Consider the following 22,757-nt stretch of genomic DNA (forward strand, 5'->3'; position numbering starts at 1 on the left):
AAGCACTACTAACAATGTTACAGTCATGGGAGTTCAATTTTCAGGGAACACCATTATTGATGAACTGTTTGTCGAGCATTGTTGATGAGCACTGTACAGCAAGGCATTGTGTACAAAAGTCTCTCAAATGTACAAATCCACATGCATCTAATATGACCGATCTAATATGATATATGCATATACTGTATATGTCTACAACCACGTTTGTCAGTATGCTTATTTATACTTCCTGTATGCTTGAAGAGTTCACCACAGTAATCAAGACAAGAGGGCTCACAAGGTTCCAGGGGAACTTTATTGGCAATTTTGCAAGACAAGAGAATTAACACATCACACACAACCATGTCTCTGACACTTGAGATGCTCCAAAATGTTCAATTCTGACAAAAGAAAAGAGTTTGGTTTACAAATGTATATTGAAATCACTGTGTTGCACTATTTTAAGACTGTAGGTTTTTTTTTTTTTCAAACCAGTGCAACCAAGTTAACCATGCACTTACATGTTTCATTAAAGATCTGATATTGCTGAAGAGGCTGTTTGTGGAATCAAATGGATGAAATTCATAGCATTTTAAGCACTAAAATGTAGCCTAGACAAGGAAAGAAGTATCACAGTTTTAGCTGATTGCAATAATCTATATACTGTATGTAAATACAATAACAATATCCAAAATAACAAATTAAATTATTATGGTGCAAAAATGGCAAAATCTCTGTATATCATTAAGATAAATACAAATTCCAGAATACCAAACCTGCTTGACAAAGCTCTACTGATACACTACTAAGAGTATAAGCCAGTCATGACTTAAGAAAGGTAAGGGTAAAGACCTCATGTAGTGCAAACATATCTTTAGTTGGCATTAGCTTCAATGATCAAACCAAGAGCGAAAGAGAGAGAGAGAGAGAGAGAGAGAGAGAGCGCTCTTATTCATGAGGTTACTTCAATACTGCAGTGCAACAAAGCTTACAGTTCTAAATGGAAGGAGCAGGGGTGGGGTGGAGGCTGGGAGGGGGGCACTAACCGACTACATTTATCTGGTCCTTCGCATTCGAAGAGACATGAACCGTTTGCATAGCACTCCTCGGGTGCATACTCCTAATGAGGACCTGTTCTCTACAGTTGATTTTAGATCCCTACTATGAAGTATCACTCCACATTGGAAAGTGTCACACTGTAAGAGTGTGTGTGTGTGTGTGTGTGTGTGTGTGTGTGTGTGTGTGTGTGTGTTTAAGTATGTTTGTGCATGTGTGTGTGTGAGAGTATCAGTCCATTCTGTATAGCAAGTAATTAAATAAGAGCATACAAAGGCAAGGAAGGATATTACACAAACCTAATATTAACTTAGTTAATCTGTACTCGGTTGGGGAAGGAGTGCATCACTTCTTTGACTTTTAATGAGGGAAGCCTGGGCTTTTTTGGCAGCACTTATGCACTCCTTTTTTCCTCTCTCTTTTTCTTCTTCCCCTCCTCCTCTTCTTCTTCTTCTTCATCCTCCCCCCCTTTGGGCTTCAGTCCAGTTCATTTGACGGGTTGCAAATCATCACGGAATTTCACATTAGGGAGGAATGTTTGGTGTGGCAACCTTGGGAGAGAGAGAGAGAGAGAGAAAGAGAGAGAGAGAAGAGAGAGAGGAAGAGGGAAAGAGAGAGAAGAGAATAAGAGAGTGATTGATACATAAAAAAGACTGAATGGGTGAAAGGGAGAATGTTAAATAAAGAAACGGGGGAACGAATAAACAGAAAGAGAGGGAGGGCATGAACGGTGGTGGGAGGACGAGTGGAGAGGAAGGGAAAGCGTGAATGCGGTGTGAAAGAGAGAGAGACAGAGTGAGAGTGAGAGAGAGAGAGAGAGAGAGAGAGAGAGAGAGAGATGGTTGCTGGCACACACACACACTGGTGCATTAGTGGCAGCAGTCATCAGCCGCTCTGACCATTAATGCAGGGGCACCGTGGGTACGCCGATGTGACGGCGCCGTCAAAAAGTGTCACTGACCGCCAGCACAAAAGAACTTACACCACACACACACACACACACACACACACACACACACACACACACACACACGGCCGTGTGAGGAAGAGCAGCCCGCGCTGGCAGCCGATGGCATCGAGAGGTGTGTGTTGAATTACAACAAAGAGTTTGAATCCGCATCGACTTTTAAGTTGTTGGTAAAGTTTCGAAGTGAAAATGTGACGCTATGAAAGATGGAAAAGAGGCAGTGGGGTACGATAACCAGCAGAGGGAGCGGTCAGTGAGTGGGTCTGTGATTCCATCTCTTTTATTTTTTTGTTAAAAAAAGGGGGCATGATACAGGTCACAGAAGCATGCGCCAAATCCGGATGTCCGGACTTCGGCGGGCTTACAGACTCTCTGATTATGTGGGCGCATCCTTGTGAAGTCTGGAAGGGCTCAGGGCTGTCTGAGTCCACAAGTAATCAAGCCCCTAATCCAAACCCGCAGAGCTCGAGCACACGCGCAGAACACCTGCACGGGGTGCAGAACTTTGCCCTTGTGATTATCCAGAATTCACAGCGACAGAAGATGCAATACAGCATAAATCTAATGTTATTTACATACATTTGATCTATTTGATTTACTTACAAAATAAAAAAAAAACATGCTTGACTACTAGGAGCTGCTGGAGCTGTGCTGTGGTTGAGAGGAATATGATTAAGTGATCGTAGCTGTGATGCACAGAAAGTTAATTTTAGCTGCAGTAATGAGCTCCTGTGCGTTTGGGAGCAGCAGGGCCGAGACTGCAGCGGAGGAGTCCTGGGGGCAGATGTTCAAAGTCAGCAGAACCGAGGGAGAGGACTGCACTGGCAGAGAAGGGCTTTGGTGGACCACACTGGACCCTGATGGGTTTTAACACTGTACAAAAAAACCCTTCATCCCCATCTCCATTCAAGCCTTACAACCTGATGGCAACAGAAGGTAACTGTTGCTACACTATATGCTGATATGCTGACAACTTTGTTCTGTGGCACAGCATCATTTTTGTTTTGCTGGGCACTTTTTACACTTTCGTTTTTAAGCATGCTGCAGCACAAGTAAGAAGTTGAATTGAGCAGAATAGAATTGTGGATATGACACAAAGATGCTGACACACATATTTGTCTGTAGACAGGAGAACATTTATAAGTGCAACACTGTGCATGTTTGTGAGAGAGGTTGTATGTGCTAATGTGTGAGAGATATGAGAGAGGGAGAGGGGGTGAGGTGGGGTGGGAGGGGGTATGTACCTCTTTAATAGAGGAAGAAGAAACGCATTCTGTGGGAGGCGGCCATGTTCTCTGACATATTGCGAACTTTCAGGTAATTCACGAATCCCCGGAAGAACAGCAGCATACCTGAGAGTTTGACACAGAGATGAATACAGAGAGTGAGAGGGCGGAGAGAGAGAGAGAGAGAGTGAGATCAGCAAAACACATGATTAAATGAAGATTCAAGTCAATCTTCCTGTTCCCTGTGTGTGGGTGTGCCTCAAGGCCACTCCACTTCCACACGGTCCGTCCAGATAGATTATTTCAATACTGTGCTTCTTTCATTTGCATCAAGCTGCCTCTCTTTGCATTCGATTTGCATGAAAACACCACTGGCATGTCTGCCGGAGTGAAACACTATAGCAGAAACATTTGATATTCATCTTTTCCAAAACAGCAGCAGCAGCGTCTTTCAAAAGTGTGTCTCTGCTGCTGTCTTCTGACTACTAGTGAACCAGCATTCTGACAATGCTGTAAACACGTCTCCTCACAGGGGCCTTATGGAGGATACGGAACACATGTTCAACATTAGACATCCGCTGACTTTCTCTGCTTTTCACAACAGTATATGACGCTAAAAGTGGTAGCTAGAGCTCTGGAAATTGACTAGAAGAGGTCCTAGCCTCAACTGTGTCGAGGGAGGTAGTGAGATTGTCAAAAAAACTCCATAATGCGTTGATAATTTATTACCTCCTTCAGCAGCCATGAGATCTACTGTGACTAAATAACAAGGACACGATCTGACCTCGTCCTGACCACTGCCACACAATAAGCTAACGTTTTAAACCGTTCTTAGCCACATGATTACAGCGCCAAAGCTTCAAATGTGGCATTTTCTGTCCCTGAAATAAAGTACACTCCCACAGACAAACAATAGATCATTGAAACGCTCATTTCATTACACTGGCTCCCCTGAAGGCCGTAGTGAATGGAAAAATAAATGGCAACACGTGTGAGGAAAGCTACCACCACCAGGTGGCAGCATTTCAGTGTATGCTAAACAAATCAGATACAGACCATGGCATGGTACCTACCCAGAACTAAGAAGATCCACCAGAGCCAGTACTGCCCGTTGAAGTATCCAGTAAAATAATCAGAGAACTGGGAGCAGAAGAGAACGCTCAGTCAGAGTAGGATTTTTACATACGGACATCCACACACCAATCAGTCTAGATACACAGATGTTATACAGGTAAACAAAAATGGTCAATTCATGATTAAATTCAGTTTGATGTGTGCAGGCAGTTTGTGGATGTGGGCTCACCCTGACTATGAGAATCCATTTGATGAGAGAGAGGCCAAACCCACAGATGGCGCCGTAGCGACCCGCGATGGTGTTGGTCAAGCAGAAGGACAGGCAGAATCCGATCCAGTTAAAGAGGAAGGCCACTGTTAGCAAGACACACATGCAACACAGTCAGTGGGGATGCTAAGAGAGCACACACACACACACACGTTTGCTCTACGTGTGCCTTATTACTGTGCATGCATCATACCTAAAGATGGAAAAGGACTCCATCTAGTGGTGAATGAATACTCCTGCAACACTGCACAGCAGTATGGAAACTGCTTTTACTGTGGAAAATGCATGTTTGGTGGATGTACATTTCAGGCAGAAATATCCTCTATATGAAAATCTAGTAAAATATGTATTTTCCCTCCCAACTTAAATGTCAATTTCGAATTTCTTGAAAAGGTTCTGCTCCGAATCCTTTGAAGGTGAAAAAGCTCCCAGCAGGTGGCATCCAAACAGAACAGTTTCACAGCATAACAGAGGACAACAGCCGCAAGCCCTTAATAAAAGTCCCTTAACAAGTTCAGCAGTTAATCAGGAACACATTCATGCAGTTTCCTTTCTGCTTTTCCTCTTCTTGCTCTAGCCCAATGTATGTCCAGGTCCTTCCTCTACCTCTGAGAATGAGTGTTAACTGTTCAATGAAATGTTTTTACAAGTGACCAGAACCTGATATGACCAACCAAGGTACTTTTTGAAATATAATTGGGAATATTTCAGAGCAAGAAAATAACTGTTGTTCTAAGGCTCAGTTGTCTGTGACTAAAAGATAACAAACACTATCTCAACAGAACAGATCTCCAGAAAGAAAACACACTCAAACTGATCAGGCATGGACCCTAGTATGGACTGTAAACAGTGTTTTTCCACAGAATTGAATTTTATTTGTGGTGGTTGGCTTGCAGAATTAACTTGAATACAACAGTTTTTAACAATTAGCACAGTGTGGTTATGATGCTAACCAGATTTAAGCACAATTTAGTACAACCTGGAAAATCATTGTGTGGTGGTTAATGTTGATATTGTGGAGGGCCGCCAGAAAAGTTAGCCAAGAAGGTGGACATCTTTAAGTTGCAAGTTGATTTTAAGAAATCTTGTGTATAGGATTGGAATGGCCTCCTCTTTACCTATCTACACTCCCACTGCTCCCTGGACTTCTCTTTGTGTGTATTATATACATAATAACTCTCTTATAACTCTGTCTGTCTGTCTGTCTGTCTGTCTGTCATTACTGGGGCTCATTACTGGCATTATGTACATATTATTACACGGCTCTTCATAATGCTGCAGAATGCTCCATTTACTTGAATGGGCCTTCGTTGCTAAGTAACAGACCTCTGTCAAGGAAAATGGGTTTTGTGCTTCTAAATTCATGTCTTTCATATCACTCCGCTAGTCCAGTTACTTCTTGCAACAGAACTTCATTCAAAAGTAAAAGCAGACGGTTGATCAGCTGCGTTCTAAAAAGAATGTTTGATTCAAGTTCAGCGCGTGTTGCGAACTATATGTTTCTGCAAAAGCCACGATTTGGCAAGTAGCTGTGTAATAAGCGGGATAATGTATAGAACGCCAGTCATTATCGGAAAATCCGCTGGCACGTCAGGGTTCTGTTCGCCCTGTCGGGACTGATTTTCCGATAATGACTGGCGTTCTATACATTATCCCTTACATAACTCTGAGTCTGTCTCAATTGGTGTACTTACGTGAGTACACTTTCGTGTAGTACACTATGTGCACTGTGTGCTTACTGGCGGAGTGCGCAAATTTTAACAAAATAGTATTGTCTCATATCAAACACTAACTCCGTGCACTTCACGGAAATGACGATCGCAAACATTTTAATATAACTTTATTGGCGTCCTCAATTCGACAGTGACATGGTCATACTGTGTCAAAACATGAACTGTTTATGTTATAACTTGCTTGTACCTCCGTAAAGTCTGTTTTCCACTGCTGCTGCTTCAGCTTTCTCAACCGCGATTACCACGAGTTTGAAAACGCTCCCTCCCCTTCCGCTATTTGGGCAAGATGGCGTCCGTTAAGGGCGAAAAGTGTCCAGCGTTGCACACTCAGCTTTTTGACCGTTATGAGTGCACCATCCGGGAACTTGCAGCGCCCTTCGTGTCGTTGGAATTTTCAGTGTGAACACCCTCATGCACTCAACTTAGGTATTGTAAGTGCAGAAGTACGCGATTTGAGACATAGTCTCTGTCTTATGGGGCAGCCGTGGCCTACTGGTTAGCGCTTCAGACTTGTAACCAGAGGGTTGCCGGTTCGAACCCCGACCAGTAGGCACGGCTGAAGTGCCCTTGAGCCAGGCACCTAACCCCTCACTACTCCCCGAGCGCCGCTGTTGTTGCAGGCAGCTCACTGCGCCGGATTAGTGTGTGCTTCACCTCACTGTGTGCTGAGTGTGTTTCACTAATTCACGGATTGGGATAAATGCAGAGACCAAATTTCATTTCCCTCACCGGATCAAAAGAGTATATATACTTACTTATATATACTTCATAACTCTCTCTCTCTCTCTCTCTCTCTGTGTGTGTGTGTGTGTGTGTGTCTCATTGGGACTGAGTGGTGATTTGGGCAGAACAAGCATGGAGATATCATCATTGTATTTATGTACATATAAAGATGTACATAGGTGTGTGTGGGTGTTTGTTCTGCTCTTTCCTGGGAAAATACTCACTGAAAAAGGCCAGCATGAAAATGCCATCATTGCCCACCCTGAGCTGGTCGGCATCACTGAAGTCATCTCGCGGAGGGAAATCTTCGTCCTGGGTCAGGGAAGCACAAAGACAGATTGATTATCATCAAAGATCACATCTGTATGGACCACAGCTGTCTGAAGCAAGATAATATGAAGGAGCACAGAGTATTTTAGCTCCAGTTCTTACAAAAGCATTGATGGACTGACGCATGGATGGACTGACAGTTAGTATGTACTGTTGACAAATTGCAGACAACAGGCCCAACCAAATGGTGGGATTTGCACAGAAAGTAGAATATGAAACAAAGACCCAGTGATTCCTCACAAACTGCTGTATTGCTGTATTTGAGGTTTATTTTCACGTAACACGACCCCTTAAAAAATTTAAAACCATACTCTAATGAAAAATCCAACCACAACTAAGGCATTTAAAGTCTTTGAATTATATCTTTAGAGCCACAATGGTGTAGCATTATTATTTTTAACAACTAAAACAGGAAATTGCACAGCTCAGCTCGACAGTCAAGCTAAAACTGCTAAAAAAAAAAATCCAATCAACAGAGGGCTTTCAAATAAGAGGTTTATGCAGCCGCTGCTCAATTATAGAAATTCACCCACTTTATAGAAATTAAAATATAAATATTTCAAATGGATATCTTTTAGATTAAATTCTAACCTTCTCATTTAGGGGACGATAGAGAGTGGACGTTTGTTTCTAGGTTGTGGTGTGAGGCTGGAACTTTGGCATATCTGTGGTACTTCTCTAAACCAATTCAGCAGACGCTATATGAAACTAGGGCACCATGTTGGCCTTTTTTTTTTTTGTGGAGGCTAATGTGTGTTTAAGGAGAAGTGAACAGACAAAATGGGGGAGGGGGGAGAGGTGGAGAGGGGGTTGCGGACAGGAAGACAGAAGAGAGAAGAAAGGAGGGGGGGAAAGTGACAGAAGAGGATGCAGGCTTTTGTGGTGCACTGGGGATTCCACTGAGAGAAGGAGTGAAAACCAGAGGAAGTTCAGAGGTGACTGATCACTCTGCCTCACTCAGAAATAAAAGGGCACAATCCCATGACCGATCTTTAGGATAGAAAAGAGTGTGTATGATTGCTCCTTTATGTGTGTGGTTGATGTGGATGGGTCTGTTTTCTGGTGTATGTATCTGAATTTATTGTGTGTGTGTGTGTGTGTGTGTGTGTGTGTGTGTGTGTGTGTGTGTGTGTGTGCGTGTGTGTGTGTGTGTGTGCTGGCCTTGTGTGTTACAGAGAAAAATCGCATAGAAGAGATAAAAGAAAAGTTGTGAAAGCACGTCATGTAAGGTTCCTTATTCATATTCCTGTCACTGCTTTCAGTGTAAAGCCCTTGCATGGATAGACTTTAGATCGCGAACAAGGACATCAGTGATAATGAGTATTTTGTGTCTGGATAAGTGTATGTGAGTGTGTGTGTGTGTGAGAGTGTGTGTGAGTGTGAGATTGGGACATACCCGTGGCACCACCTCGACAGCGGAGGCCGCCATGGCTGCAGCTTTGGCCTTCTCCGCTTCATCATAGGTTGGCAGAGATGTGGCAACACTGTATGGCGGAGGCACAGGGAAACCCCCCTGAAAACTAGTTTCTAGAGAGAGAGAGAAAGAAAAAGAGAAAGAGAGAGAGAGAGAGAGAGAGAGAGAGAGAGAGAGAAAGAAAGAAAGAAAGATCCCAAATCACTCCAAATCTAGGTATTTTGTAAAACTGTATCCAGGCTATCTGATAAGGAAAATGCAACTTGAGAAAAGGGAAAAAAAGAGATTTGAAATGAAAACCAGAAATGAAAACCAGATGCTTAATCCTATTGACACTTAAGGCTTTTGTCTCTGCTTCACATCAGCCAATATATTTTAAAATGCATAACAACAGCCAAAGACACAGAGTCAATAGAGTACCGAAGTCTGACGCAGCGTTTCTATGACGGCAGAATCACTGGATTTAAACAAACTTTCGAAGTGGCTTAAATAGCATTGAATGTAGACATGTGGCATCATTTCTAGCTCATAAATTGTTTTAAATGTAGGCTATAGCCATTTAAACGTGCTTTACCTGCTAGGCAGCAGCTTAGCCATATAACACGGATTCCCTGGCAGGTGTAATATAAAGAAACAAAATTCCAGTGGATATTTCACGTCTTCTCAAAGACTGGCGGCTGTTAAGAGTGACGTTTTTTGCTGTGAAGTTATATACAGATCTCTTTTATGGAGGAAACCCATGCTAAAATAAAACTCTGTAGTCACAAATTTGATCATGTTGGTATGAATATATGTTGTAGTATGTGATTCCTACAGTATAGAAAAAAAATATATACTAACTTAGAAACATTATTAAAATAGATTAAGAAAGCCACCGCTAATGGTGATTTCAATGGTAGATTGATTTGTTTAGATCCAGTGAAATTGCTGCCTTGGCAACGCTATGTCATGGCTTCGGTACTCTATGAAACAGACAGACAGACACAGAGACAGTCACACAGAGAAAGAGCAGGACAGAGAGAGAGAAGGTGGGGGATGAGAGGACAACACTGTATTTACTCATCAGCATAGATACACGCTTTTGTAACCACTGCTTCACAACAGGAAGCGGAAACAAAACGAGCACTTAACTTATTTGTTCTCAGGAACTCTATATATCCAAACAGGCAACTTCCCTGGTAGACTATACTTTCAATAGCATGTGTTCTTGTGCATCAGAACATGGCATCTTTCACAAGAATGAGGTGACCACACGTACGAGAATGATAACATGGCAGAGAGCTTCGTTTAGGAGTTCCTCCCACTCGACAGAAAGTACCTTCCACTGCAAAGGCTGTAACCATGCCAACAGCCACAGCAGTTACCATGGTAATGCTGAAAAATTGTATTCTGCTCTTGACTCGATCCTGGGGGGGGGGGGGGGGGGGGGGGGGTGTTCTGCCACTGTCACTGCTAAGACGGTCACCAGGCTCTGTGGCAACACTTTTGGGGCCGATGAACTGAAAGCTGCAGTTCATTGTGATGCACTGCTCCAATTCATTCTGAACCGTCATGCTGAGAATGATAACGAAATGAAAGCTGCAACAACCCTGACAGTTCTCATGTCTGTGATGTCCTATTTCCACATCTTTTAGGCTCTATGGATAGAAAGCTGCTTGCATCACTGAGACAGTGGGCTCACCTTTACCAGTAGTTCTGATGACTGCAATAGCACCACTGGCTCCAACTAAAGTAAGGGGCTCCATCTAAATGGTTGAGTGCAGCCTACTTCTGTTTTTGGCTGTCCATTCTACCAAGATCAAGAGTTCTGTTGGGAGCATTCCATTGGCGTACCTGGTGCGGCGGTGGCCCCTAGGGTGACGCTGTCGTAGGGAGGCGGTGGCACCTCAGCCTCAGGCGCCGCGCTGGCACCTGCCACCTCGGGTGTGATGGCACAAGCCCCCTGGGCTGAGGTGGATGGCACTGCACTGGTGGAGGCCTCGGACGAGTCTTCCTCATTGTAGTCATTGTGTAACTGGTGGAAGGACAAGATAGGAGAGACACATTTAGGTACACATCTCTGTCTGACAAAAATCTCACCACACGAGGAGACTCAACACTTATTGTGAGAGAATATTGTGAGCAGTAAAAACACTTATTGTGAGGGCATATTGTGAGCAGTAAACTCCAACTGACTCAAAATTAGCCACAAAATAGCCTACACGAAAAAAACACAAGCTACTAGAATCTCAGGGAGTAGACTATCAACAACACAACAGTTATCAAAGCAAGAAAACACATAAACAACTCCACAACAGCCATAACAAAGTAAGAATGAAGAGCCTGCAGGCACACGTGTCGTGCACACACACACACACACAGACGTGTCTCTAAGAGAGGCAGACTAGACACCGATGAGCCTCACAAGGCCATAAAACTCAACAGGTTGCTTGTTGCCATGGCGTGAGAGGAAAGTTGAGAGGTAGTGTTTGAGGACATCGGTGCGTGATCTAAACTGTGGTGGGTGACCTTCAACACTACCTGCTGTACTGCTGCTCTTTATATCACACACCTGACAAGGATCACTACAGGGCTACATCTCTCAGAGTATAAAAATGGAAAGAATTAGTTAGGTCAGTTTTATTTAAAGACTTGTAACATTCTAATTTGAAAGGTTTTGTACAGAATTGAGTGTGATTGACATTTATTTTCAGATAATTTAATATTTTTAAATGATTATACATTAAATTACAATACATGTTTGCTACTTTTTTCACTATAGCTCACCGCCATATTGCTTTTGCCTGACTGGCTACATCCTCCTGCATTTAGGTGAAAGAGGCGACCCTGCCCAGAAGAACGTAGCATTGGATAGCTGTCCAAAGATGGCCTTTTTGTCTATCACGGCATCTCACGCTCAACATTGATGGCTCATCTGTCCACTCCACCCGTTGTTAAAAACCTTGGCATTCAGCTTGACTCCACCCTTAGCTTTGATCCTCATATCAAATCACTCACTAAGATTGCTTTTTTTCACCTCCGTAACATTGCACGCCTCCGACCCTTCCTCTCTGCTAGTGATGCACAGACTTTGGTTCACTCTTTCATTATGTCCCGTTTAGATTACTGCAACTCACTTTTCCTTGGTCTCCCCAGTAGAACCCTTCAAAGACTACAATAACATTCAAAACTCTGCAGCCAGGCTCCTCACCCATACCAGACGATCAGCACACATCACCCCCATTCTCCATCAACTCCATTGGCTACCAGTTCCGTCCCGGATCAAATACAAAGTACTACTGCTCACCTTCAAAGCCCTCCACAACCTTGCTCCCCCCTACATCTGTGACCTCCTGACCCCTTACACTCCTTCCCGCTCACTCAGATCCTCTGACCAAAACCTCGGCTATCCCCCGCTCCAGACTCTCCACCCTGGGTGGCAGGTCCTTCAGTGCCTTGGCCCCAAACTCTGGAACTCCCTCCCCCAACCCCTTTGTGCCCGTCCTTTTCTTCCTTTCTTCAAAGCACATCTCAAGACCTTTCTGTTTAATGATCACTTCTCCTCTACACCCAACACATAGTTCCATACAGATAACTTGTCTTTGTTGTATTGTTTTGTTTGTTTGTTATTGTGTTTCCCTGCCTTTGTCTCTGTTGTATTGTTTGTTTATTTGTTATTGTGTTTCCCTGCCTTCCTACTATGTAAAGCAACCTTGGGTTTGAGAAAGGCGCTATATAAAATAAACTTATTATTATTTATCATCGTCATTAGCACAGGATGTGAGCAAATAGTCTGCTCACATTAACACACACACCACTTAGAGAGTGTACTCATATAGATGTCCCTACACATGGATACTCTCTCTCTCACACACAGAGAGAGAGAGAGAGAGAGAGAGAGAGAGAGAGAGAGAGAGAGAGAGAGAGAGAGAGAGAGAGAGAGAGAGAGAGAGAGAGAGAGAGAGAGAGAGAGAGAGAGAGAGTGAAGAGGTAGAGGCAGTCAGCAGGATGTCCACGTGCATTAGGCTGCTGCTATCTTAGGTTCCCCACTTTAATGCTCCCTCAGCAGAACAGAAAAAAAGAGGAGAAAGAGGGGAGAGAGAGAGAGACAGTGAGAGACAGAAACAGAGGCTAGAGAGAGAGAAAGAAAGAAAGAAAGGGAGAGAGAGAGAGAGACGTGTGCAGCAGTCTTCACCAGCCTATTCCTCTTTGTGGTGCTAATGCTAACAGGCCACGGGAGTCTACCAGAGCAAAAATATTCTCTTGTTTGCTCCATTTCTCTCTCTGTCTTTTTTCCCTGTGATCTGTTCTTCCGACAGGCGTCCCAGATAAGAACTCTGTGTCGCGCTTGTTCTTCTTTTCATTGTGCCCCCTGGGTTCCTCAGTCTTCTCACTCTCACGTCACTCCGGCTCTAACGACTACACCTTTCCCTGTCCCTTCAACTCTCCCTCGCTCATCCCCCTCCTCCGTCTGACATCCCTCCGTTCCCTCTCTCCTCCACACATGATCCAAGCCTATCCTTAGGCGTGCCAACTACAGAAGACAACACAGAGACGACCACTTGACTACCGACTGCCATGTACTACCTTGATCAGTGAACACAAGGCACAGACAAGCCCTTTATTCAAACGAGACAGAACAAAACAGTAGCCTATTGTATAAATACAATTAATTGAAATTTCAATTCAGTTCAGTGCATGAGAATCCAATATAGCTTAGTACATGGAGCCAATTAGGCTAGCCTATTTCATTTCAGTTCAGCTCAGTGCATGGTACAGGGAAGCAATTTCAGACTAGCTGTTAGTGAAGTTGGCTATAAACACATCTACATTCACTTCATGAAATTCACTTAATGAGAAGGGTCTGGTCTCTCTCCCACTGAAACAGATTTCCCAACAGTTACACAATCATTTATCTGCTACGATCACAGACAGAGGGGCACCGTGGAGGCACTTTTGTGAACAACAACTGGCTGCCGCGGCTCTGATTGGGTCAGTGAGTAACCTGGATGGTGCATTTCATTTTCAAATGCAAATGACAAGATTTATGAAAAGTTGAATGTACCAACTTCAGTTTAATTTGCCCATTTGTGACTCCCCCTTCTCAACTGTTATTGAGAATTGGTCTGAGTACGTCAGGCTATTCAACTGACTTGGACTATGGATTACATCCCAAAGGACCATACTCTGCATGTTATACATGTAATAGACTGGTGTTGCTGCTGCCGTAGGGTATTCTCTGCTAAAAATACACTGGCATTAATCAGCGGTAGTAGATCAGTTACACGACCAGTGCTTATCTGATCAAATCGGTGCCCTTACCCCTTATAAAGCAGGAGACAGAGGGAGAAGAGAAACACAGACAGAGAAAGCGAGAGATAGAAGGACCGACAGAGGGACAGACACAGTCAGCATTAGGGGTGGGACAAGTGAGTTGCTAGGTTACGGGGACGCTGGCGAGACACGCCGCTGCGTCTGGCATCATGTTTTTGTTTGTTTTTATGTAATGTTCGTAATTTTATGTAATGTCATGTTTATTTTTTGTATTGGTTTGTCTAGTTAAATGTTTTCCCTATTTATTTACGCTATTTTTGCGCTATATTTTTACGCTATCGTGTTATTCTTAGTCCTTTTTACTGCTTCTAAATCAGCTGATGTCATTGACATTTGTCCATTGGGAGCTTGCTATGGCTAGCTTTTGCCCTAGCTTGGCATCGGACATCCTTCCATCTAGCTCTACCCGTGAGCGGTGCAGCACTTCACTGTCTGGTCGAGGGGATCTCTCGGGACAGCTGGACCTAGGCTACTCTGCGAAAGATCTGCCGTGGCCGCCGAGCTGTTGCTGACCTGCGAGCTGCCATGCCAACTGCAGACTCTGACATCCTTCCATCCATCCGTGAACAGTGCACTTCACTGTCTGGTCGAGGGGATCTCTCGGGACAGCTGGACCTAGGCTAGCTACTCTGCGAAAGATCTGCCGTGGCCGCCGAGCTGTTGCTGACCTGCGAGCTGCCTTGCCAACTGCAGACTAACGTTAACGGTGAAGAGCTGCAATCTCACGGAGCAACAAACGGTCGCTGTTAAGTAGGGCTGTAACGATTTACGATTCGAAACCGAAATCGCGACATTCATATCCACGATACTGTGTCGCGGTGTGAAAAGGCAGAATCGCGACACACCCTTTCTAGTGTTTCACGCAGTGCATTGCAGCTTAGGCGGCCGCAAAAGCAACCCACAACTCCCGCTTTACTTGTCGGTAGCCTAAGTTGTCCAAAAACAAACAAATAAATAAATAAATAATCATTTCATACCTCTCCTTGCTTTCATTGTAGACTATGTGTGCAACTTTACCAAACAGTATAGAAGCAAACCCCCTCTCCTTGCCCCGCTCTCTCTCGCGATCCCTCCCTCTCACTCTCCCTCCCTCCCTCTCTCTCCTGCTCAATGAACACGCGCGACTTAAATAAAACATTCACAATCGTGAAAGCAAGGACGCATAGAAGACGACTAGCTAAATGACTATTAAATCCGCTTAGCATCATTAGCATGCTGCACATATTTGTTTAAAACTCTTGCATTGAAGTTGACTGATCATCTCAATACCAACGTTTCCCAAAAGGGCCTGTCCCAAGGAGAACTAGTATTACCTTGAAACTTAAACACACATGGGGAAACTGGACAGTCCAATCAGTACACTATGATAGGCTAAGCTATATGCTACTTTGTTTACAATATTTCCAGGCTTCAACCAGACAGCTGAATTAAAGAGGTAGAGTTGTAATAAAAAAATAGTAGGCCTAGGCTATAGGCTAATCTGCATAAAGTGTGCTGTCATAAATATCAGTCATTCAGAAAAATATTTTTATATCAGGATATAAAATAATAGATATATTATATTGTAATCCTCTGGTGTTCTAAGGGAGGCTATTAAAATGTTATTTAATAAAATGTCTAGCCCCCCCCCCCCCCCCCCAAAAAAAAGGGGAAAAAAAAGAAAAATCGAGATTCGTATCGAACCGTGGGTCAAAAATCGTGATACAAACCGAATCGTGAGGTTGGTGTATCGTTACAGCCCTACTGTTAAGTCCACCGAATTGCGGATCTACACGATCGCCCAGTACTTTGGACTGTGTTTCCAGTCATCTCCAGACTGCGGTCTACAAGGCCTAGCTTCTAACGTTAACGTTATCTCCAGACTGCCAGTGAATTCACCGGGTTGGTCAGTTGCTAAAGAACTTTGTTGGCATTGCATCAGTTGTGAAGACACAGCTCTGTGCGCAGTTTTCACGGATCATCATTGCCCTTGGACATTTTCAGCTGGTTTGGAAATTGGACTAATTTTAACATCACTTTTCCCCCTTTGTAAATATATTTTCTTTTTTTATTTGTTTTGTTGTCTGTCTTGTATGTATTGGTGTCACGGGTACGCTGGCGACTACGCCGCTCCGTCCGGCATTTTTTGTATTTGTTATTTTTTAAATGTATTTGTCTTGTCTTGATGTCATGGGTACACTGGCGACTACGCCGCTCCATCCGGCATCGTTTGTCTTGTTGTTATATGTCTTGTTTGTGGAGCGCTTTGGGTTGCACTATGTGCATGTTAAATGCGCTTTAAAAATAAATCTGACTTGACTTGACAAATATGAATATGTCGTAGTATCAACATTTTTTACTTACAATACTTCATTTTTTACTTTACAATATAAAATTCTACTATGGTTCTAAATGGACTCCTCTGCCAGTCTGACTGACCAGAGTCACTACTGAATGCATCCTTGTGATGGTGCTTGAATGATGGTGAATGAATGAGAGTAATCCTCTACACACACTATCAATTATTTTCTATTTTTAAGAGGCACTAAGCAAAAACTCTATGGACTTTGCACACTGTTCAATTCAGTTGTGAAATGCAGTAAATAAATAAATAATTCCAGCTTGTTGTACTTTTTGCCTACTTCATTACACAGATATCATGTGTCATAAATCAATGTTTTGCCATGTAGGCTATTGAGTACTAGCCTGGCCCTGCCCACCTAGATCTTCTTTCAGGCAGATCTAGTCTGGAACACCATAGTTAGAAAAATGTCAGGCCAATCAGCGAAGAGAGGGTCAGACTAAACCGAAACTTATTGTGATAAACAGAAGCAGCAACACCATCTCTGCAAAGGTTAAAAAATGCAGTTGGAAAAATGCAGAAATCTATTTACTGCAAGGGTAGACACACATACATTGTTTCCTGACTGTTGATGCTGTTTATTGTAGTATAGTTTTTTAAGTTTAGGGGAAGTAGGAAGTAATGTTAGGAATCTCTTATGAATGTGATTGGTAAGGCTAGATTTCAATGTTAGTGTCTGTTGTGATGCGAGTGTTGGAAACGTTTCCCAACCGAGAGTGACCAGACTCTATTCACTTCGTGAATGAGTTTGGATTTTTCCAGACTAATTGAGTACTTCAGAATCACTGTATTGTTGGGACATTATTATTATGGGCAAAGTATCATAACATATTGATTCATGAGTTCACCCCTGATTCCAAACACCTGGACAGAGCGCGCGCGCGTGTGTGTGTGCGTATGTGTGTGCGTGTGTGTGTGTGTGTGTGTATGCGTGTGTGTGCGTGTGTGTGCGTGTGTGTGTGAGAGAGTGAGTGAGTGTCTCCTTCATTTGACTACCTCATCCGGTGAAATGATATCCACACTACATGACTACCTCACACCAGGGTGCAACAGGCTGCTTGGCCTTCATGCTGATAATGTCCTTGGGTGCCCAGGCAGGATCAGTGGGTGCCAAATGAAGAAATCAGACCCCCCGAAGCTCTTCACATGGGAAACATCTGAACAGCTGTAAGATGAGCCGCTGGATCCCCCAGAACGCTGCACCTGTCAGAGAGCCCTCACTCCGGCCCAGTGCTGGACACACGTGAATCGCCACACCTGCAGCGGTGGAGGTGGACGGCTGGTGGACAGTGTGTCGATTCACGTGTGTCCAGCACTGATATTGTTGCTGCTATTAGCCGTTTAGCATGCACTCAAATCCAAACACTATACAGATCTCATGGGACGAGCACTTGTGGGCTGTGTGTGTGTGTGTAACACCCAATCCAATCTACACTGTACACAGGAGAAGGGTGCTGGAGGTCACTCTAGTTCTTCCGATCTTCCTAAATGACCTACGTGGACTGGTGATGGCGTCTGTCCTTATCGCCATATAAAAGGAAGTCAAAGGAGGAGGGGACAAAGGGCGGCAGATGAGATGACCATGAAAACTGTGTGTGTGTGTGTGTTGTGCTGTTATGTAAGAAGATGTATGTCAGAGGCGAACACGCCAGCCCCAGCTCCATCGCTCCAGCCTCTGCTGGGATTAAGTTAAAAGAGGAACCTTTTAACTAAAGCAGAGGCAGCATTACAAAAATAACCACCAAGCATCTGACTAATACCCACCAGTTAGGCCTACCATTTTGTTTGTTATGCACTGTAATCATAGACAGAGCTGTTTGAGTTCTTTTTTTGTTTGTTTGTTTTTCAATATATTATGATCCATCATCAACACTCTAGATTCAACAATGGAAAACCTTCACCTCAGATTACTGGAAGAGCCACAATCCTAAAATTCAACAGTTCCAGCAAGCACTAGCGTAGCACCAGCATCCAGCAGGTACAGTGCTGTGCAGTGAGTAGCCTAAACCTGAAACACTGATGCTGAAACCTCATCGACAAAATGTTAGCAGCCATTGCTAGCATGCCACCTCCCATGCCTGCAGTTGCGAGTGGATTCTGGTGTGGGATTGTGCTTGTCTACACAACACTGACTGCACTGCATATCACTTAATTAATAATATAATATATTATTTTGCAATTACATTATCCGCTAAAATGAATACTAGCATCCATAAATGCAATGGGCAATCCAACGGCTGTGAGGCTGTTTTTTGAGTCACACTGTAAAACATACAAAAACCCAGGAGTCCGCGCCCCCCCCCCCCCCCCCCCACCAGCTTCCTCGTGCTGGGGTGAGGGAGCACTGTAAGCGGCTCACACGGACTCCAGTGAGGAGAGGAGGGCGTTCCAACGGGCCACTGGGACATTCCTGCACTCCTCCACAGCCTCTCTCACCACTGTGCCCACAGGCTCGCAGAGAGAGAGAGAGAGAGAGAGAGGGGCTGAGGAAGAAGAGTGGTGGAGGAGTGAGAGAAGAAAGGGAAAGAGAAAATTACTGCGGAGACGGAGAGAGAGGGGTGAAATGGTGGGGGTAAAGGGAGACTGGTAAGTAGATAGCAGGGGGGACTAAGGCAGAGAGTCTAAACAGAGGGGAGAAAAAACTGGGAGATTGTATGAGGCAGTGATGGAAAGAAGGGGGGGGGTGCTGATAAATCTTCTTACGAGATGCTGAAAAGAGAGGCACAGCCCACAGCCCTCTGTGAAATGGTCAAGTGAGAGCACATGAATTATTAACTGACTGGTGGAATCGAACCAAGGAAGACAGAAAGAGATAGAGGGTAGGTACCGGAGTGCCCAGTGAACTGACTGAGGTACGAGTACACTAGCCCAAACAAAAAATTACCCTTCAGATTCAGGAAAACCCCACATTGAAAGAGGTTGGTTGCATAGCAACTGCCTGACTTCACTGATGTATTAAAAGTCGCTACTTCACCACATTCAAACAGGATGTGGAAGCCTATTTATCTATTATTAGTCTAGTCAGACAAAGAAAGAACATAGCCTGACTTTCAGCATTTCGGTAATAGGCAGGTTCAAGTGCCCAGAATACTGAAGAAATTGTGGCCTACTGACACTGACACTGCTTCGGACTGAGAGCAACCGAACAACAGGCTATTATTAAAAGACTATGAATGTCAACTTGATCTCAAAGAAACTGGGTGCTAGGCCAGCAGCAGTGGTGATTCTGTCATGTGTGCCATTCAGCATGAAGTCTGTTTTGAGGGCCTCAACATTTGAAACACAGACTGTTAGTGCCACACTAACACAATTTGAACCTTGGACATTTGGTAGGCCTAGCAACATTCATGGACAGGATCTTCGGGTTGATTATTACCATATGCACAGCGGAAAACAAAACTAAACCTGAAGTTGTTTAATGCTGTAAACTACAGAAGAACTTCAATCTGATGCACTCGAAGTCATAGGCTAAATCTATAGTGGTGACCTCCAGATATTAGCGATAGTCTCATCAACACGCTGAAGGTTCTTCCCTAAAGCCTTTATCACATAGAGAATGTGCTGGCAAAACAGCAGTTCATACTCCAAAGAACCATATGGGTGTATGATAAAGGCCTGCATTATATCTAATACCTGAATTATAAAATACCACATAGCCATGTGGGCAATGTATGTTCAATGCATCTGTCATCATCAGTGTACAGCACAGTAGGCCTACACTTATCCTACATCCCCTCCTCAACCCAACATGTCCAAGCACATACTTTGCACTGAGAAGTAGCCTAACATTACATCTCTTCTCACTACACTTCACACATTAGCTGCTTCTGTCATTGAGTTAGAGGTACATTGACCAAAATTCAAATATTGGCAATGATAATGGAAGTGGCTCCACAAGTCCAAGTTGCCATTTCAACAATTCCCCCATTGATACATTAAACACACACACACTAGAGCGATCCTGAAAATAGTACAAAAGTATGTGAAACAATCACATGGCAAAGTGCTGGTATCTCGCGTGGCCACTGTAGAACAGCTGGAACGATTTTAGCTGCACAATGTTTTGGACAACTTTCCAAAGAACAAGACAGCTTGCCTTTAATGTATATTGTCTAATATGTTATTAAGCACACACTTGACTGTGTTTGTATATGAAACATGAATCAATTATGATGTATAATTCGACGGATGCGGAAGTTAGAAAGGAACATTTACGGCCAGCTAGTTAACGTTAGCTAGCTAACGTTAGCTGAGCTTGGCGAGCTTTCGCGTTAGCTTTATTGATGCTTGTCCTAGCTCGAAAGGTGTTCATTAAGGTAGTAGTTGTAGGTTTCCATTAGAGGTGCTTCTCAAGAACAACACCAGTAAACATAACGAAAATTATGTTTCGTATGGTATCGTTAAATTAAATGGCTGTATCCTTCCAACTTACCACTTGGTATCGGCTCGCAGCTTGCTCCATTTTGCGTTCAAAACAGCTGGCAGACACGCCAGCCAGCAGCAACAACCAAAAGAAAGCTTGTTTACGTCCCCGTCAATCGGAGATAGTACCCCAGCTAGTTGTCAGTGCCCCAAAAAGATTTCCTTGATGTTGAAGTGTTTACGACGGGTGTACAGGACTCCCCCATTTACACTAATACAAGCCCAAACGAGATTTCAAACAGTCGTTCGTTCGTTCTTCGGAGGGGAAAAAAGCAACCAAAAAAAAAAAGAGTGGGATTGTTCTGTTACGTCACAAAATACGCACAACATCAAACTCGCCTCTTAAAAATGGGGCGTCGACTTCCTCTTGCACATGTCCCTATCTCTCTTTCGTTTGACTCGAACTCGAATTAATTTAAATGTATTTAAATTGCATGTATGAACTGCCTTCAAAATATCAGCTAGCTACCTTCACCTAGTCAAAGAACAAGTATGTTCTTTTTTCATAGGCCTATTGACATTTTTAAGCGGTTAAATACATAAATAGGCTATCTATCCTACTGCAAAAGAGAAAATAGGATGCGCAGGCTAACAGTGCATCACCTCAGGATCAGACTTCTTGGGTATTTAGAACTATTTGGATATTTAGAACTATTGTTCATAACATTTACACATTTTTGTTCAAAGAGAGTGGTTTAGGCCCACTCGCTTATTTTTCCAGCAGAGCTCTCAAGTCAAATGTAAAATTCCATCACGTTCCCTGCCAAAAAAACTGAATTCCCATGACCTATAATCAGTGTTGGGAGTAATGCGTTACAAAAGTAATGTAATTACTGTAATATATTGCTGTTTGCGGTAACGCGGTAATGTAAGGCATTGCAAAAAAAAAATTGGGTAATATTTACTCGGTACAAACTTCAGTAACGCGCGTTACAATGCATTTTAACCCAAAATTTAGCGCTTGTTTTGTTTTGATACATATTCGCAAACACCACCGCGAGAACAACAGACGAGAAAAAATCCGCGCAAAATAGAAGAAGGTATCTCCTGATACTGTTTGAAGATGACTGTGGCTGCAGCAGACTCAAAGTCGGACTCTATTTGCGGGATGGACATAAGCCTACGCTCATTATTTTTAGCTTGTCAGAGACAAGGATATGAAGAACATAATAGTTCACTTTGTGTGCGAAACCGAACGATCTCACTATGCCTCGCGAAATAGCACAAGTCATTTAATGAAACATCTAAAGTGGTGCCACGCTAATCTTTTTTATTCTTGATAAAACACAAACTATGTTCTTCTAGTGCATGACAGCTTTGAGCTGTGAACTTGAATTAAAGAGAATAAAGGGATAGAAATGCAGAAAAAGATTGTGTAGCCTGGCAGTGCCACCGCCCCCACCACGCGCATCACGCACTGTGGGTTCTCTCAATCTCCACCAGGTAGTACTAGTAGAATGGAATTGGTGGGTCTTCAATAATTCGTTTCCCAAGCATTTAGGCTACATGAAGCACATGATATGCCAAGTCGACAAAAAATCCATTCAGATAGCTAGGTGGATACCAGGCTCATAATTCACTTTTATTTGCAAAACGAAATGTGAAGCAACATGTCATTGCATACTTTCCAAAGCAATGAAGGCTGCTTAAAACAACTTAACATTGTGCATATTATTGTTAATATTGTGCTATCAATGTAACTCAACAAACAAGGCTTGTAAACAAGAGCTGGCAAAAGGGCATTATGAGAACGTAAAGATCAATGCTCTTAAAGTGACCGTGCACCATTTATAAGAAAACAGCATTTCTTCAGAAATTAATGTTAAAAAACACACAGTAATGGTCTGTATAATAGGCCTTTTATTTTACTTTAGGTGTTTGACTTACCATTTAAATGTCACTCACTCAAAG

The 22,757-nt window shown here is 43.3% G+C and overlaps 1 protein-coding gene across 1 annotated transcript; it reads right to left on the reverse strand.

Moving 5' to 3' along the window:
- Positions 1–276: 276 nt before the first annotated feature.
- ndfip2 (Nedd4 family interacting protein 2) lies at positions 277–21,151 on the reverse strand. The gene is made up of 8 exons (XM_076303605.1): positions 20,857–21,151; positions 10,604–10,784; positions 8,753–8,883; positions 7,251–7,338; positions 4,532–4,656; positions 4,302–4,368; positions 3,247–3,354; positions 277–1,586 (listed from the first exon to the last, which is right to left on the reverse strand). The coding sequence occupies exons 1-7, from the start codon at positions 20,884–20,886 to the stop codon at positions 3,251–3,253; spliced, it is 726 nt and encodes a 241-aa protein (XP_076159720.1). The 5' UTR covers positions 20,887–21,151; the 3' UTR covers positions 277–1,586; positions 3,247–3,250.
- Positions 21,152–22,757: the final 1,606 nt, after the last annotated feature.

Source organism: Alosa pseudoharengus, unplaced genomic scaffold (genome assembly GCF_046254945.1).
Source record: "Alosa pseudoharengus isolate Yale_2024_CS ecotype anadromous, Long Island Sound unplaced genomic scaffold, YU_APseudo_1.1 YU_APseudo_1.1_scf_24, whole genome shotgun sequence".
NCBI lineage: Eukaryota > Metazoa > Chordata > Actinopteri > Clupeiformes > Clupeidae > Alosa > Alosa pseudoharengus.

Bases quoted from the DNA above. Each gene is read 5' to 3' on its own strand.
- ndfip2 (XM_076303605.1), bottom strand. From the start codon at position 20,886: ATGGAGCAAGCTGCGAGCCGATACCAAGTG. The intron at 4,657-7,250 runs GTGAGTATTTTC...TCTTGCTAACAG, and splicing joins TTTCATGCTGGCCTTTTTCA to TGGCCTTCCTCTTTAACTGG. The intron at 3,355-4,301 runs GTAGGTACCATG...TCAAACTCTCAG, and splicing joins GTGGATCTTCTTAGTTCTGG to GTATGCTGCTGTTCTTCCGG.